Here is a 14,784-nt window from a genome sequence, read left to right on the forward strand (position 1 = left end):
CGGACTCGAAGACCCCTCCCGCATCGTAACAACGACAACGACGACAACCTTCTCCATGGCTAAAGACATGGCTCGTTCTATCTGCCAAAGGTTTCTCGAGGCACGGTTCATTGAATCCGCCGACGGAAAATACCAGCAGGTCTACAACATGAAGGGCTCTGTCTGGCAACTTACGCCAAAAGGCGTCACTATTCTTGATCGATTCTGCTCTCGTAACGGCATTCAGCAGAAGCAAACATCCGACCTTATCGGATCTACCCTTTCGCAGCTCGTTATCCTGGAGCGTGATGGCCAAACCGACAAGCTCATTACCGACCGTGGCACTGTCGAGGTTGTCTTCCGTCGATTCGTCGGCACACACGGTCCCAACATCAAGTCCAGCGTCACATCGGCAGATTCCGATTCGCTCAGTGACTACCGGGATGGCCTCACGGGTGTCAAGATGGCTAGCGAGCGTAAGATCAATGGCAAGACGTACCGCGACACCTTCACAGGCAAGGGTGCGACGGACTGGCTCATGGACTGCTGTACCACCGTGGACAGGAGGGAGGCTGTGGACATTGCAACGCTCTTTGTGCAGTTTGACCTGATGGAGGCAATCGTGCAAGACCGAGCACACATGTCGCAGTATGCCGGCCACAACGTCTTCCAACCCACCAAGAATGCTATTTACCAGCTCACCGCCAAGGGCAAGGACCTGATCAACAATGTGGGCTCTAGGGGGCGAGCTTCTGAAAGCGAAGGTACAAACCCAAGCCGCAATGCGATCGCGCGCGACTCAAACACGCAGAGGCTGGACAAGATTCTTAACGATGCCGCACTCCGCTTGCTGTTCCGCGAGAACCTCAGGGAAACTCATTGTGAAGAAAACCTGTCCTTCTACCTCGACGTCGACGACTTCGTCAAGAGCTGCAAGGTCGCCATCCGTTCCGCTCAGAAGAACCCGAACTCTACTTCTATGGACGGGATTAAAGAAATCATGGCACAAGCTTATGGCATCTACAACGCCTTCCTAGCCCCCGGGTCCCCTTGCGAGCTGAACATTGACCATCAGCTGCGCAACAACCTGGCAACTCGCATGACGAAGGCTGTTGGCCAAGACGTCGCCATGATAGACACGCTGCAAGAGGTGACGGCTCTGTTTGAAGACGCCCAGAACGCCGTCTTCAAGCTTATGGCTAGTGTGAGTCTCACCGCCTCTTTAATCGCAACGGAGCCGTGTACTAACAATATAACCCAGGATTCTGTGCCAAAGTTTCTTCGCAGTCCAAAGTACGAGCACACCTTGAAGCACTACGACTTTGACTCCCTCACCAACGTTCGCCCTGGCGGCTTGGAGCGAAGCCAGAGTCGGTCGAACCGACCATGATGAGAACAAACAAAATGAAACAAATGCTCGACCGATACCCGATATTCTGTTGTATTTCACGCTCGCGACAAAAATAGGAGTTCCCATACTCCCCGCATTTACCCCATGAAAACCTTTTGCATGAGGGCCGGCTCGACGCAATTGGCTATAATTGCTTCTCGGCCTCTGCCCCGGCGTTACGGGGGCCACTTATCTTAATATCGTGCATACCCACGACGGATCGCGGTCACGATCCACAAGCGTCGGCCTGCTTCCCCGGACCGGTCCCATCTCCACTGTCATCTGGGTCTGATTTGTATCTTGGAAACGGGGAGGGGCGTTCGAGGGATTGACCATCTTAGACACATCATGAATCGGTCGGAGATGTGGGTGAAGCATTGCTTTTCCCCCAAATTCTCTGCATGCTACTTTTTTTTTCCCCGAGGGCGTTCCCACTCTCCAACATTGTACGCTCTTTTCCATTCTGTCTTGGATTCCATTGGGTGGAGGACCGGCAGGGAATAGGAAGGGAGGAGGCTCCCCTTCTCCTCGCATCGGGACGAATTAACGAGGGCCACCAAATGACGGCCGATGAATGAGGGAAGCAAAAGTCTTATCACGCACCATACCTAACCTGCCAGCCCTGTCTCTTTTCAACGACATGTGGGGAAAAACTTCAAATGTCGCCGACGAATAGGATGGTGCGATACTGGTTCGATTCGTCTGGAACAACACACAAAGGCAGGCGATGTGATGGACGGATGGTTACTGAGGCAGACAGGGAATTTACTGCAGAACGCGTCTCGCGTTCCATGTGTACATATGCACTCGCACGCGTGCGCGGAGAGCAACATCAGATAACTTTGTGGCCCCGCCCTTCCTTTCGATAGAGCATTAGGGAGAATGGAAGAGGAGCACGGCATTCGCCAATTTACCAGCATGACCATGACATGTCTGGATTTTCAGCAGGCTTGTAGTATGCAGGACGGCGGCGTGCCCCTTGGCTTGAGATGTTCCAGCCATACCAGAGCCATTGGACACAAGGTGAGAAGCACCAACCCATGGATGCCCTGTTACCAGAGACAATGGCGGAGGTTAGGCCACAAGACGAACCGAGCTGATTGTTTTTCGCAGTGTTCTGGAATGCTGGTCTACTCGATCGGGCCCTCCCGCCATTCCTGCACCCCAACATCGGCCAAATAAGCGTTCGATGCGTTCAATGGCCGCTCGGTATTCAGCCGAAACGATGTCTCTGCGAGGGCCCGCCGCTGTGGTCGGCGCCCCTTGATGGATTCCCCTTCCTGTGTTGTTGTGCCTGAATCTGGGCAGCCCAGCCCTGCAGATGGTTGTCGGAGGTGTTCCGGAGCCAACACTGGTGAGAGTTTGGTTGTCGTCGTTCGTCCATAAATGTTGAGCCATCCTCGATGTTGTGCTTTCTCTTCTGGCTCATCATCCTCATCTCGCAATCAGTCACTCTTTTGACAGTCGCTCTTTAGCATTTTTGTTCGATCTTTTGCAACCCGCCCCAGTCATTCTCTTGGACCCTCAGCAACCGCCCTCTCACCCAACACCCAACAGAACAGCCTTATTCTTCAACGTCCCCCCCCGCTCAACTCGTCAAAATGTACACCAACACTGTCCTCAGCACCCTCGCCGCCGCCGGCATGGCCTCGGCCTACATCCCTGCCCGCCGCCAGGAGACCAACGGCACCGTCACGACCACCACGGTCACCGAGGTCGTTTCCGAGCTCGCCACCTGGTGCCCTGAGCCTACCAACTATGTCACCTGGGAGGAGAAGGTGTACACCGTCGAGGGCCCCACCTGGTTCACAATCACGGACTGCCCCTGCACTGTGACGCGCGTATGTCTCTCCCTTGGACCTGACGATCGCGCTGCAGCCTCACTAACATGATGATGATGACAGACCACCGAGTGCGCTGGAAAGCCCACCCCTCACCCCTGGACTCCTGAGCACCCCGGCCACGGCGGCCACGGAGAGTGCCACGACGGCCACTACCCCGACGGCAAGCCTTGCCACGACGGTCACTACCCTCACGGAGAGTGCCACGATGGTCACTACCCCGACGGCCAGCCCTGCCACGGTCACGTCAAGCCCGTCCACCCTCACTACCCCGGCCACCACGAGCAGTGCCACGGCGGCAAGTACCCTGACGGCAGCCCCTGCCACGACGGTCACTACCCTCACGGAGAGTGCCACGACGGCCACTACCCTGACGGCAAGCCTTGCCACGACAACATGAAGCCGGTTCACCCCGAGTACCCTGCTGGCCCCGGCAAGTACCCCGGTCAGTGCCACGGCGGCAAGTACCCTGACGGCAACACCTGCCACGGCGAGCCCCGCTACCCCGACGGCTGCGTCGACAGCAAGTACCCCGACGGCCGTGAGTGCCACCCGCTGTACCCCGTGTACCCTGCCGACTGCCACGAGGGCAAGTACGCCGACGGCCGTGAGTGCCACTCTGCCTACCCGGAGTACCCTGCCGAGTGCAAGTACGCTCTGTACCCCGACGGCAAGCCTTGCGAGCCCATCCACCCCGAGTACCCCGCCGAGTGCCACGGCGGCAAGTACCCCGACGGCCGCGACTGCCTGCCCGTCTACCCTAACGTTCCCCCCCACGGTCCCGAGGTCCCTGAGAAGCCCGTCTGCGACGGCCCCGACTGCGGCAAGCCCCAGCCCCCTCCCTACAACAACAAGCCCGTCTGCGACGGTCCCCACTGCGAGAACGACGGCAACAAGCCCGCCTGCTACGGCCCTGCCTGCGAGGCCAGCGCCACCCTCCCCCACGTCCCCTACCCCACCGGCGACCACGTCGAGGTCAACGGCGCCGCCTCGCTTCAGCAGGGCCTGCTGTGCGCCGGCATGGCCATCGCCGCCGTTGCCACCGTCTTCGGCGCCGCCGGCTGGTAAAGCTCATCCTTTTCTTCGGGGACGACTCTTGTTCTGTTCACTCTCCGGACAGAGCTGGTCAACGGACAAGGGAGCGGGAGGGTGTGGGCGTGTTTTGTTCTCTTTCAACAAGAACGAAACGAAGAAGAGATCAAACACTTCCCCTCAGAAAAAACACATGCGCCCACCCGACATACACACAACAACACAATCTATACTAACTGGAGGTCCCGGCCCCACATCGTCGCTGACCGTTAGAGGTCCTGGCGGCGGGGAGCATCGGGAGGATGAAGTGGTCATTCCATTTGTCTCAACACCTGCATCCTGGTAACGAGTCTGTGGTCCTGGGGTCCTGGCTTTTTCGGTGCTTGCAATTCTACGTCCGTCTCTTCGTGCCTCTCCCTTTTCATCTCTTTTTAGCACCCTCCCCAAGGTGGGTGTGCCAAGGGGGGAAGGGGGAGGGGGTAAAAGAGACTGGCCTGCTGTAATTCGAGTGGTGGTTCTGTTTCCACCCTTTTTGCATTTGCTATTCTGTTTTTTTCCCCCCTGGCTAGATACTTGGCAGCAATTGACTTCGCACGCGGTATCCCGGAAACATGAGTTCCTCTATCTGCGATCCAATGTGACCTTGCATGAACGTGACTCCTTGCGGCGTCGTGACTGATCTGATCGTGTGATAAGGTTCGATCCCGCGTTACATCCGACTTGCTCATATTACGACAACCATATCCGAACTACCACATGGTCTGATCGCAATGATCGATGCGAGGTTGTAGGCCTGAGACTACTTGCTGACAGCTCGAACCCATCAGTCTCTCCTTCCCTCAGCATTTCTCACTCGCGACAGGCAACTGAAGCTTCCAAACGAAGGTGAAACTCGGGCGACTCTGTACACGACCAGCAATTTCATGATCGAACTGTCTCAAGCCGAAAGATGGCTGAACTTAAGCTTTCTTCTCACATGACACTCATGGACTGCAGCTATCTTTCCAGAAATTGCCTACTACATACAGCTCAAGTAACGCTAGGGGTATATTTGTCATACAAGCATGTCAACATCTTCCACTGCCCACAGACAGACATCCTCGTGATCCGAGCTATGCCTTATTCGCAGGCACTGGCTTCCTCGTCGTCCCCCCGGGTCGCAGCGCTGCCGGGTGAGCGTGCTCCCACGACGCCTGCCCGTGCAGAGCGGTCGCGGGGCCCGCCCCTTGTGCCTCGGTCGGCGTGGCATTGGGTGTTGCCTCGTCCCAGGGCGTACGCGATGCCAAGTCCGAGTAGGCGTTGCTGGCGGGATACTCACGGTCTGTTCCCGCCAATTCAACAGGCTGCTGGTGGTTTTGCGCAGTCAATGACTGCCACGGTACATCGCCCTTTGCGTCACGGTCAAAGAGCTGGCCGAGGTCGTGGCCGACAGAGGCGTGCGACTGGTGGCGGATGCGCAGGGGAGAAGGATAGGCGCTGGGTGAGGTCGTGTCATTCGCCGTGCCGGGGGTGGAGTGTGCCGTCGAGCTTGCCACAGAGGGTGGGGCGGTCGTCTCGGGGGGCGTCGGAGGCTTCAGGTAGGACGGAATGTCGAGAGTGGGCGGGGACGGCGTTTTCCTGTGTCGAGGCGTCGAGTGAACCGAGGAGACGCTGTGCTGGCTCTCTGTAGACTGGTGGTTGTATGCCGGCTTGGAGTAGCCGCCCATCTGGGATTGCCATGATGTTTGCTGACGGTGCTGCGGCTGCTGGTGCTGGTACTGCCCCTCGACATGACCGGCGTCTTCAGCGGCGACGGCGCGGGCCTTCTCGGCGAGCTTGTCGACCAGCTGGCCATGACTCTTCTTAAGAGTCTTCTTGACAAAGCCAGTCATGAGTACATTGCAGCGCATGTCGACGTCCTCGCGAAGGTAGAGGCCCTGGGAGGGGGCGTTGAGTCCCAGCTCACGCTTCTCCGGGGCCTCGCCCGGCAGGGTGCCGGCGACAGACCAGCGGTCGCGAATGTCGAGGCCCATGGGTGCGTAGCAGTGGGTCTGCAGGCCGGTGGGCAGGTCGTTGAAGGCGCAGGTATACGAAACGGCGGAGGAGGCGGCTGGGATTCCGGGGAGATAGGATATCTCGTCTGTCAGAGAGTACCAGACGCAGGCTTGCTCGTCGGCGGAGGCGTGCGGAGGCGGGGGGATTGGGTGGCGTTCCTTGATGAGAGGGTTGAGATCAATCATCTCCAGGTGATTGTGGAGGAAGGCGAGCACTGCGTCGCGAGAAAGATCGGGGGGAAGCGGCGTGATAGTGGTGAATGTTGTGCGTTTGGTCATGATGAAGGACGTGCTGGGTGGCTGCTTAATATTGCGTCGTGAGGTACCTATGTAAGGTAAGGGAGGTGAGGGTCAAGGTGAGATGGCTGAGCTGAAGAGCTGAAGAGCTGAAAGCGGGTGCGACAAGGCGAGAAGGAGAGAAAGCGCTGGTGGTTGAGGCGATGGGGTGGTAAAGTTCGTGTGTATTGTAAAGGAGTGGGGGCTGAGCAGTGCAGCTGAGGTGAGAGTTTGACTACAGCTGAGACGGTTGAGTGGCTTGGGGTGAGCAGGCAGGAGGGATGGAGGTATGACGACGTGCGGGACGTGAGGGCGTGACTGCTCCACAAAGACGAGGATTGGTAGGAGGGCCAAGGTCAGCGCTTCGGATGGCAGGCACAACTGAAACATGTGCTGGTCAATCAGGACGGCGGGAAGGACCAACCGCCCTCCCTCTTACTGTACAATGCAACGACAAGAACACAGAAGAAGAGACGACCAGCAAGGAGCCCATGATACCTAGACAAGCTGCAGGCAGAGCCCATCGATTGAGCCCAGATCGGGAATTGCCTAAACCGGCGTCATCTTGCATTCGAGATTAAGCCGCAGCCTCGACAAGACCCCGAAAATAGCAACAGCCTCAAGGAATACCCACTTTGCTTTCTGAACCCCCAGCCAGCTTTCCACGAGCGGCACAAGCACAGCCCACACAGCCTTGACAGCCAGCCTCCAGACCTCCTGTCAGCGAACTAACATCGGCAGAGTGCTTTCCGGTAACCTGGGCGGCGCAGAGCCTCCCAGTCTTGGCGATCCTGTTGGTTGGTTGGTACTTGTATTCGAGTCGTACACGGGAATTTGATTGTACATCGTGGTTCGTGCATCAGATCGCCTTGCACCACCCTGCCAGCATCTGGCTGAGCTTCACGCCGCCTGGAATTTCCTCCAGAGCAACATCGACCTTCCACATCCGCCCCTCGAGGCCCCCGTGCGTCCCTCCTCCAGATGCTTTGCCGCCGCCCAGGCTTGCGGGCAACAGCAAACCTAACGAGACGAGCCGCTCCCACGATACGCCTGCAACCCCACGACCCCAGACACGGACGCCGCCTCCGAGCGCCATCATGCCCGCGCCTGCCGACTGCACCCGGTGCCGGCCCATCAGCGAGCCGTACTCATCATATGCCATGGCGAAATTGACCGTGTCCGTGTGTGCCACGATGTCTAACCGTGCCGCCGCGATGAGCAGACCGAGGTCGAGGTCTGACAGCGCCGACAGTAGATGCAGCTTCGAGTTGGGGGCCGCGAGCCGGACCATTGTGGCTGACGCGGATGGAATCTCAAGGGCCATCTCGTCTACTGATAAGGACGATAACGGCAGGATGCACTCCGTGAGGAACGCCGCTGCTGACTTGGTTGTGTAGTAGTGGTACTGGAGGAGCGCCTTGAATGTTTTCTCCTCGTGCAGATCCTGCTTTTGTCAGGGGCTGGTTGCCACAATCAAAACCGATTACGGGTACGTACCTTGATCATGTTGTTCCAGTTGCGGTAGAACTCAACATGTCCCTGTACACCCTCATCAATGCCTTCTGCCTTCATATCCTCGTCGTCGACCGTCAGTCCCTGCCTGCAGACCTGCCAGTAGGACGTCGGATTCGCTGGCAGTGACAGATATACGTGCCGGTGGCTGAATCGGCTCTTCACTCGCTTCTCCAGCATCTCCACAACGTCCATCCGCGTCGTGCAGCCGAGCACTGCGATGGGCGCCTTGCGCGCCTGCGCTATGTCAAATAGGTTGTACAGTAGCGTTTGACGCGCGTGAGACGCAAACATGTCGAACTCGTCAATGATGAAGATGACGGCCTTGGAAGTGACCCCCTCCTCTGTCTGCGAGATCTCCGACGGATGGGAGAGGAGAGCTAGCAGAGACGCCATTGTGTCCGCGTAGTTTGACTGCTCCGGTTAATGATCATAATGATTTCTCTTGGTGGAGCTTCATGTATTTACCTTCGCATTAATGTCATCGTCAACCTCCATCTCTTTACCCAACTGACGCCATATCTCCTTTAAAGCTAGTTTATCATCTGTGTGAATGAAACCATTGAGCCGGATGACATGAAACTCGCTCTTGTGACTGAAGGATAGTTCGGCAATAATGTTCTCCACAAGCTTCACGTCGTTAGCAGACGGAATCGCAAGCATGAAAATACAACATCAAACTTACCGTCGTCTTTCCGCAGCCCCTCGCACCAATCACAAGCATGGAGTTGCCCTCGCCAGCCGAGACGGTCTGCTCAACGAGCTGATGGACCTTCGTATACGCCTCGTCCTGGTTGATCAATTTGATACGCCGCCGGCCCGTGCATCGGTCCAGCAGCACCCTCTGTAGCGAGCGAAGATGGTGCTCATAGTTGGGCAGCTGGGCGCCTGCCGCGGCCTTGGCCTGCTTCTTGTCGACGCACTCTTTGCAGAACCAGTCGCCCTCCGGAATGTCGTGGACGTCGTAGCATTTCTGATGGACAGCTTTGTCGCAGCCGTCGCAGAAAATAATCTCGTTCGGAGGCCTTGAGTTGCGCTTGTCGCATATCGAGCAGGCTGTGTCTTCCTGCTCCTTCTCTTCTTCCTCTTCCTCCTCTGCCACCTCGGCCACTGGTTCCTCTTTCTTCTCTTCCGGCTCATCTTGGACCTCATCCTCAACCTCCTCTTCAGATTCCAGGACAGGTTCGGCTTGCCTAGGTGTCGACTTGACCGGCTTCGGGGTAGCCTTTGGGTACTTGGGCGGCCTTCCACGAGGCCTCTTCTCCGACGACTTATTTGGCAAATCCTCAAAGAACACCGGCTCGCCCTTCTGGCTTTGCGCAGCGCCAAACGCAACGCTCTTCCGGCGTTTGCCCGTATCCCCCGCACGCTTCGAGGGTGTCAGGATACCCTTCAGCGGCACCGCCGCATCCCGCCTCAGAGGCTCGTGGTGCCTCTGCGCGCTGGGCGTCGTATTCAGCACCGAGTTCGATCGCGACCGGCTCGCGGCGGCGGCCCCCGCGAGCTTGCGGGCGCTGGCCGTGTTGTCCTGCACTTTGGCCGTGGGGATTCTGCGCCGTCCGCTCGATCGAACGTGGATCGTTTCCTCGATCTTCTCTCCCGTTCCCGGCGTCGCTTCGACGGGCTTCTCGATGGTTGCGGAGACTTCCTTGAGTGCTCGCGGCTTCCCGGCGCTGGTCTTCGCGGATACGGAGCCGTTGCGAGCCGTGCCGTTTGACCTGGGCGTCTTGCCTGGTGTGGTCCTGGGCCGTGTGGGCGTCGGAGGAACTGCATCTTCATTATTCTCGTCTTCGTCTGGGCTCTGCTCGCCCTTGTCTGACTCGGACACTTCGTAGGTGTCTTTGCGAGGCAATGAAGTCCTCTTTGCGCTTCGGTGGGGCCCGGAGGGGAGTCGAGTTCGTGCTGGCGGCGGCGGCGCCTCGCCGTCAGAGTCGGGTACGTCGTAGATGTCAGCCTCAGCCGTCTTGCTCGGGCGATTGCCATTGGTATCGTGGAGGGATGTGCGCTTGTAGGTCGTCGATGAGCTCAGTTTTCGTCGTTTGGTAGATATGGCAGGCGCAGCATCGTCGTTGGTTCCCGAACGGGCTCGCTTGGCGGGCTTCGAAGGCGCGTCGTCGCTCATGGTCAATGTCGGCGACGGCCTGCGATGTCGTTGCAGACGATCTGGAGCAGCAATAATGGTGGAGCGCAGATGGGCATTTGGTCACAACATGACATTTCTGCCAGGGAGCTGGGACCCCTTGCCGCTGTGGGGGATTCGTAGCGCCGAATGTCCTGGGAGACGCGTTACACGCGTCGAGGTTGAGATTACCTAAGCATGTTGATCAGAGCATCTTCACTTCGACGACCGCTAGAGCTTCAAGTGCCGTTCCTGTTTTGTCTCTACGATTCTGGTTTCCTAGTTTGGCTTCAGTTCATACAAGCCAGAACCCCGCGACGATGGCTGCCATAGGGCAGCCTAACATAAGGCAGTGCAAAGATCATGTGCCATCAACCACACGCACTCAGTCGAACGTGCAGTTGCATTGAGCAGAGGACCTCATTGACGTTCAAGATGAAGTATCTCCAGTCTCGAGTCCTGTTATCCAAGAAAACCCCAGCTGTCTCCATCCCGGGCGTTCATTGCTTAGCAAGGGCGTCCAACAAAGTTGCTAGGCCCATCACGAGTGCCCCTGTCGTGATGATGAAGCTTGCAACCGCCGCGCCAGTCTGTACGCTCGATTGAACGTCGGCGCCAAACTTGAGTACCGCAACCATGGGCCAAATCGCAGCAATGGCGATGCTTATAACTGCAGGGACACCGACAACGTAGGAAACCGGATGCGCGTCCCACGCGACGACGAACCTCAGAGCCTGCTGAGGAGTGTCCGAGATTGTCGGACGAAACACATGGTGTAGAAGCAATTGTTCCACGTGTCTTCTGTTTCCAGCAGGTATTCCAGCTACCACGCCGTCTTCAATCGCCCGGCAGATGTTGGGGGACACGTCGAGCGTCGCTACATGGGGTCCTATGCTGACTCCATCCTTCACCTGAACATGCCGATCACACATCCGCCAGCTATCATGAACGATGACTTTGAAGTGTCAACCGACGTCGCTTCTCAGGTGCACGCCGGCGCAGATTTTACTTCATGTTCTGCGGCTCTGTTCATGCAGGCAAGATCTGACTGTGCCCAAGACAACCGTTCAGAGGGCGATTGGTGTGCAGCACGTACCTGTACGACTTCGATCCTCTCGAGTGACTTGGGGAGCAAAGCCTGTAACAGCCCATCGTTTATCCTCGACATGCGATAAAAGACTGACAAATTCTTGAAGACCCATGCGTCGTCCACTTCCGGGGCATCAAACGCCGGACAGGGCAGAAGCACGTTGTCCGATCGGTCGAAGAAGACAGAGATGCGATACTGGGAATGTTGGAGCCTCCAAGTTTCCAAGTAGTTCAGCGCAAAAATTGTTTTGGGACTCGCAAATGTGAAGTATGCTGTCCAGTATATCCGCCAGGGCGACAGTCGTGGCACCCTATCTTCAAGCCTTGCTACCAGCCGTAGGAGGAATGCCGACTAGGTATCAGCTTGATGTGAGCAGTGCTCTAGAGTCCCTGGATACGGCTGTATGCAGTCATCACTCACTTCGAATAAGGTGTTGCGTAACCAGATCATAATGATTGATGTCGGTGCTGTTCGTGCAACGTAAATCTGCAGGATTGAGCTTGCGCTGAGCAACACCAGGTCGATGATGAATAGATAGTATGGATACACACTAATGAACCACAGGGTCGCAAAGGTAGTATGTAATGTGATGAGCAACGTCATGGAACGCCAGTACCTATGGAAGTGGAAACCAAATGTAAGGGTGCGGAATCACGCGTAGAACTCCGTTGGCTACAAAGGCGTCAGAAGAAAACCCGTGAGGCCGTACGTCTTTGATAGTGGCCAGCGCCCGCAGGGCGGGTGAACAACATCTCTCGCAGCGCAGCAAAAACTCTGCATCCTCAAGGTGGCACATGATCCACGGTAATGCCTTGCTCTGCGGCGCTCATAGTTGTTACTGCGAGGAATGAAGAACGCGTTCGGGGTGGGAGGCGATGGGGATGTTTCGACGACCGGTAATGGCGGAAATTGGCATGAAAGAGCATCGAATTTACGATCCGTTAGTGCTGACATGGCAGCAGGCTGCGCAGGACCACGGTTGTTGAGCTGCGTGGGCAAGGCTGGTGGCGCTTTCGGGCAGGCTTCTCATTCAGGCATGTGTGCAGGTGCAGGATAAGCGCTCATATGCTTCAGCTGAATTGACGATCGTGGGGCAAAATGATCTCGACGAGGGTGACTTTGTCAATCATGTACATGGCAAGGTTGTGACTCGATGGGCTGTATAGAGTGCAGATTGTGTGTGTTAGAAGATGTTGCTTGCCGTAACTCAGCAACACCCCCTTCAGATATCTGGCCTTTCGTGGCAGAATAATGACATGCGACATGTACGTACCGCAAAGACGGACTTTTGGTGCTGTAAATTGAGCTGGACGTCTTCATGGTAGCGTATCGCAATACTGAGTAATAGCCCCAAGCCAGACTGTTGGATGTATGTACCCCAAAGCAAGGCTCTGGCCCTGCTTGCATTGAACGACTCAGCCATAGTATCGGGGAACGACTTTGGCGCAAGCTACGAAGTGAAGCTGAGCCGCAATTTCGCCCACTTTCTCCAACCCAAGGACGGCAAAGATATCATGCAGGGCCCAGCATCAGTCAATATCGTTGGTTGATTTAAAAATCTGTGGGTGCACAAACCAAGCATATCACATCGCCGGTCTGCTGGGACTAACTCGGTTTTCAATGCCCAGGGATCACGTCGCCTTATCAGCTCGGTAATGCAATGCGGCATACTGCTCACACACCACCATGGGAGAAGAGGAAGGCCAGCTCGAATCAGCCGTTAGCCCATTCTGGTCTAGAATCCAGACGAGGGAGCGAGAAATCATCGGTCTTCACAGCACATGGTGGGTGGATCAATGTCGAGTTGGTGTGATCGCGTTGGCGATTCTGCAAATTTCTCCGTTGCAGGTAGGCCGCAAGAAGCTGGGTTCGGGTCGGTGGCCGAGCTGGCATGCCATGTCTATTCTCTTCGTACACTCTGATCGTATCCTAGAGAGATGTCGAGGTGACGCCGCAGATGGAGCTTATTCAGACTACACACTATGACCCCCGTGAGCACTTCTTGGGGTCGCCCGACTTTGTCGTCAGCCAGGGCCGGCAGTACGCCGTGCCGCAGCAGCTCAACCGTGACATGTCCGTTTTGGCGGGCTTCCGTATTCGAGACGGGGGCCGAAAGAAAACGGTCACTGCTCGTGGGGTATCTTTGCTGCTCAAAAAGGTACATGTCTGCTCCCAGCCTAGGCCCTGTGTCGACACCTTGGGGCTCGTCATGTAAGTACCCCGCTCGTCCTCACAGATATATGGCCCCCACCCAACTCAATGGCGGGGGAAACCGTCGCGACCGAGACTTTGGAGACGGACTTTTTTTTTCTGGCGGCTGCCGATTTCCCAACCTCATCCCAGAGCTCCTGCTGCGCGTGCGACACAGCTTTCCTTTGCATGCTCATCCCCAGGCTCGCCGCCGCACCATTCCCCTCGACGCCCACGACAGCGAGAATCAACAGCCGTTCAGTTGGCAATCTCGCCCAATTTGCGCCAGATTCCTTCCATCATCAGTCGCAATGGGTCGTGGCAAGAGGAGAAACGCCGTATGTTCTACCGCCGTGAACGAGCCAGCTCCCCTCCCTTTCTCCTCCATCCTGCTGACCGACGTCGCCAGAACAAGCAGGGCCGTCACAGCGGTCCCCGGTCCGAGAGCTGGAAGTCCTACGCACAGGTCGAGAAGAAGCACGAGAAGCTGCAGGCCTACTACGATGGCTTGCTCCAGCTGCCCGACGAGGAGAGGGAACAGTTCTGGGATGCCCTGAAGAGGGAACTGCCCAACAGCTTCCGCTTTGCCGGCTCCAAGGGGTAATTGACGCGCTCCATCGCTCTCTCTGCTCTGCTCTGCTCTGCTCTGCTCTGCTCTGCTCGGCGAGAAAGACAATGCTGACACAGCCCAGCCACGCCATTGCCGTTCGCGACCTCCTCGTCAACAGGTACATGCCCGAGATTGTCAAGATTGAGCACGCAGACGGCCGCACCGTCGAGCCGCCCAAGCCCATCCCCTGGTACCCGAACGAGCTCGCCTGGGACTGACGACGCCCAAGAACATTGTCCGAAAGTTCGCCCCCTTCTCCGCCTTCCAAAAGTCCTCGTCTCCGAGACGAGCATCGGCAACATCTCGCGCCAGGAGGTCGTCAGCATGATCCCGCCGCTCGTCTGGACCTGCGCCCCGGCTGACCGTCCTCGACTGTGCGCCAGCCCCGGCAGCAAGGCCACGCAGCTCCTCGAGATGGCCACCAGGGCGAGGAGGCCCGCATCAAGAAGGCCTGCGCGCCTTTGCCCAGCAGGACGGCTCGACCTCGGCGCCGAGACGGAAAGGAGCGCCAGGCCGACCTCGCCGCCGACCCGCCGACGACGGACGCCCCCGGCTCTCATCGCACGACGCCGATACAGCGTGCACTGCTGTCACAGTGAACGCTCTCTCCCACTGATGCACAACCACCGACTGACCTCCTCAGTGGTCGCCGAACCCACAGCAGCTGATTGCGACTCGCACTCCGTCGCAGCCTCCAACTGACTTGAGATGA

At 57.3% G+C, this 14,784-nt stretch overlaps 5 protein-coding genes across 5 annotated transcripts in view; 3 read left to right on the plus strand and 2 right to left on the minus strand.

The window, feature by feature from the left end:
- Positions 1-2,281, plus strand: part of VDAG_00683 (developmental regulator flbA) — a gene marked incomplete at its 5' end in the record, with an annotated part of 3,863 nt that extends 1,582 nt beyond the window's left edge. Inside the window, 2 exons of the mRNA XM_009652060.1 lie at positions 66-1,183; positions 1,241-2,281. Of these exons, the coding sequence (XP_009650355.1) occupies positions 66-1,183; positions 1,241-1,369 (1,247 nt within the window). The 3' untranslated portion in view covers positions 1,370-2,281. The remainder of the gene's footprint in view (positions 1-65; positions 1,184-1,240) is intronic.
- Positions 2,282-2,970: 689 nt separating this feature from the next.
- VDAG_00684 (uncharacterized protein) lies at positions 2,971-4,278 on the plus strand (the record flags this gene model as incomplete). Its single annotated transcript, XM_009652061.1, has 2 exons — positions 2,971-3,210; positions 3,274-4,278. 2 exons carry the CDS (start codon positions 2,971-2,973, stop codon positions 4,276-4,278), a joined length of 1,245 nt encoding a protein of 414 aa, XP_009650356.1.
- A 1,076-nt stretch (positions 4,279-5,354) lies between these two features.
- On the minus strand, positions 5,355-6,554 carry VDAG_00685 (uncharacterized protein; the record flags this gene model as incomplete). The annotated part of the gene is made up of 1 exon (XM_009652062.1): positions 5,355-6,554. One exon carries the CDS (start codon positions 6,552-6,554, stop codon positions 5,355-5,357), a length of 1,200 nt encoding a protein of 399 aa, XP_009650357.1.
- An 856-nt stretch (positions 6,555-7,410) lies between these two features.
- On the minus strand, positions 7,411-10,185 carry VDAG_00686 (origin recognition complex subunit 4; the record flags this gene model as incomplete). Its single annotated transcript, XM_009652063.1, has 4 exons — positions 7,411-7,995; positions 8,049-8,420; positions 8,532-8,693; positions 8,749-10,185. 4 exons carry the CDS (start codon positions 10,183-10,185, stop codon positions 7,411-7,413), a joined length of 2,556 nt encoding a protein of 851 aa, XP_009650358.1.
- A 2,773-nt stretch (positions 10,186-12,958) lies between these two features.
- VDAG_00687 (tRNA (cytosine-5-)-methyltransferase NCL1) overlaps positions 12,959-14,784 on the plus strand; it is a gene marked incomplete at both ends in the record, with an annotated part of 3,578 nt that continues 1,752 nt past the window's right edge. Inside the window, 4 exons of the mRNA XM_009652064.1 lie at positions 12,959-13,120; positions 13,206-13,483; positions 13,616-14,062; positions 14,213-14,651. Of these exons, the coding sequence (XP_009650359.1) occupies positions 12,959-13,120; positions 13,206-13,483; positions 13,616-14,062; positions 14,213-14,651 (1,326 nt within the window). The remainder of the gene's footprint in view (positions 13,121-13,205; positions 13,484-13,615; positions 14,063-14,212; positions 14,652-14,784) is intronic.

The sequence above is a fragment of the Verticillium dahliae genome, genomic scaffold, assembly GCF_000150675.1.
Source record: "Verticillium dahliae VdLs.17 supercont1.1 genomic scaffold, whole genome shotgun sequence".
NCBI classification, from domain to species: Eukaryota; Fungi; Ascomycota; class Sordariomycetes; order Glomerellales; family Plectosphaerellaceae; genus Verticillium; species Verticillium dahliae.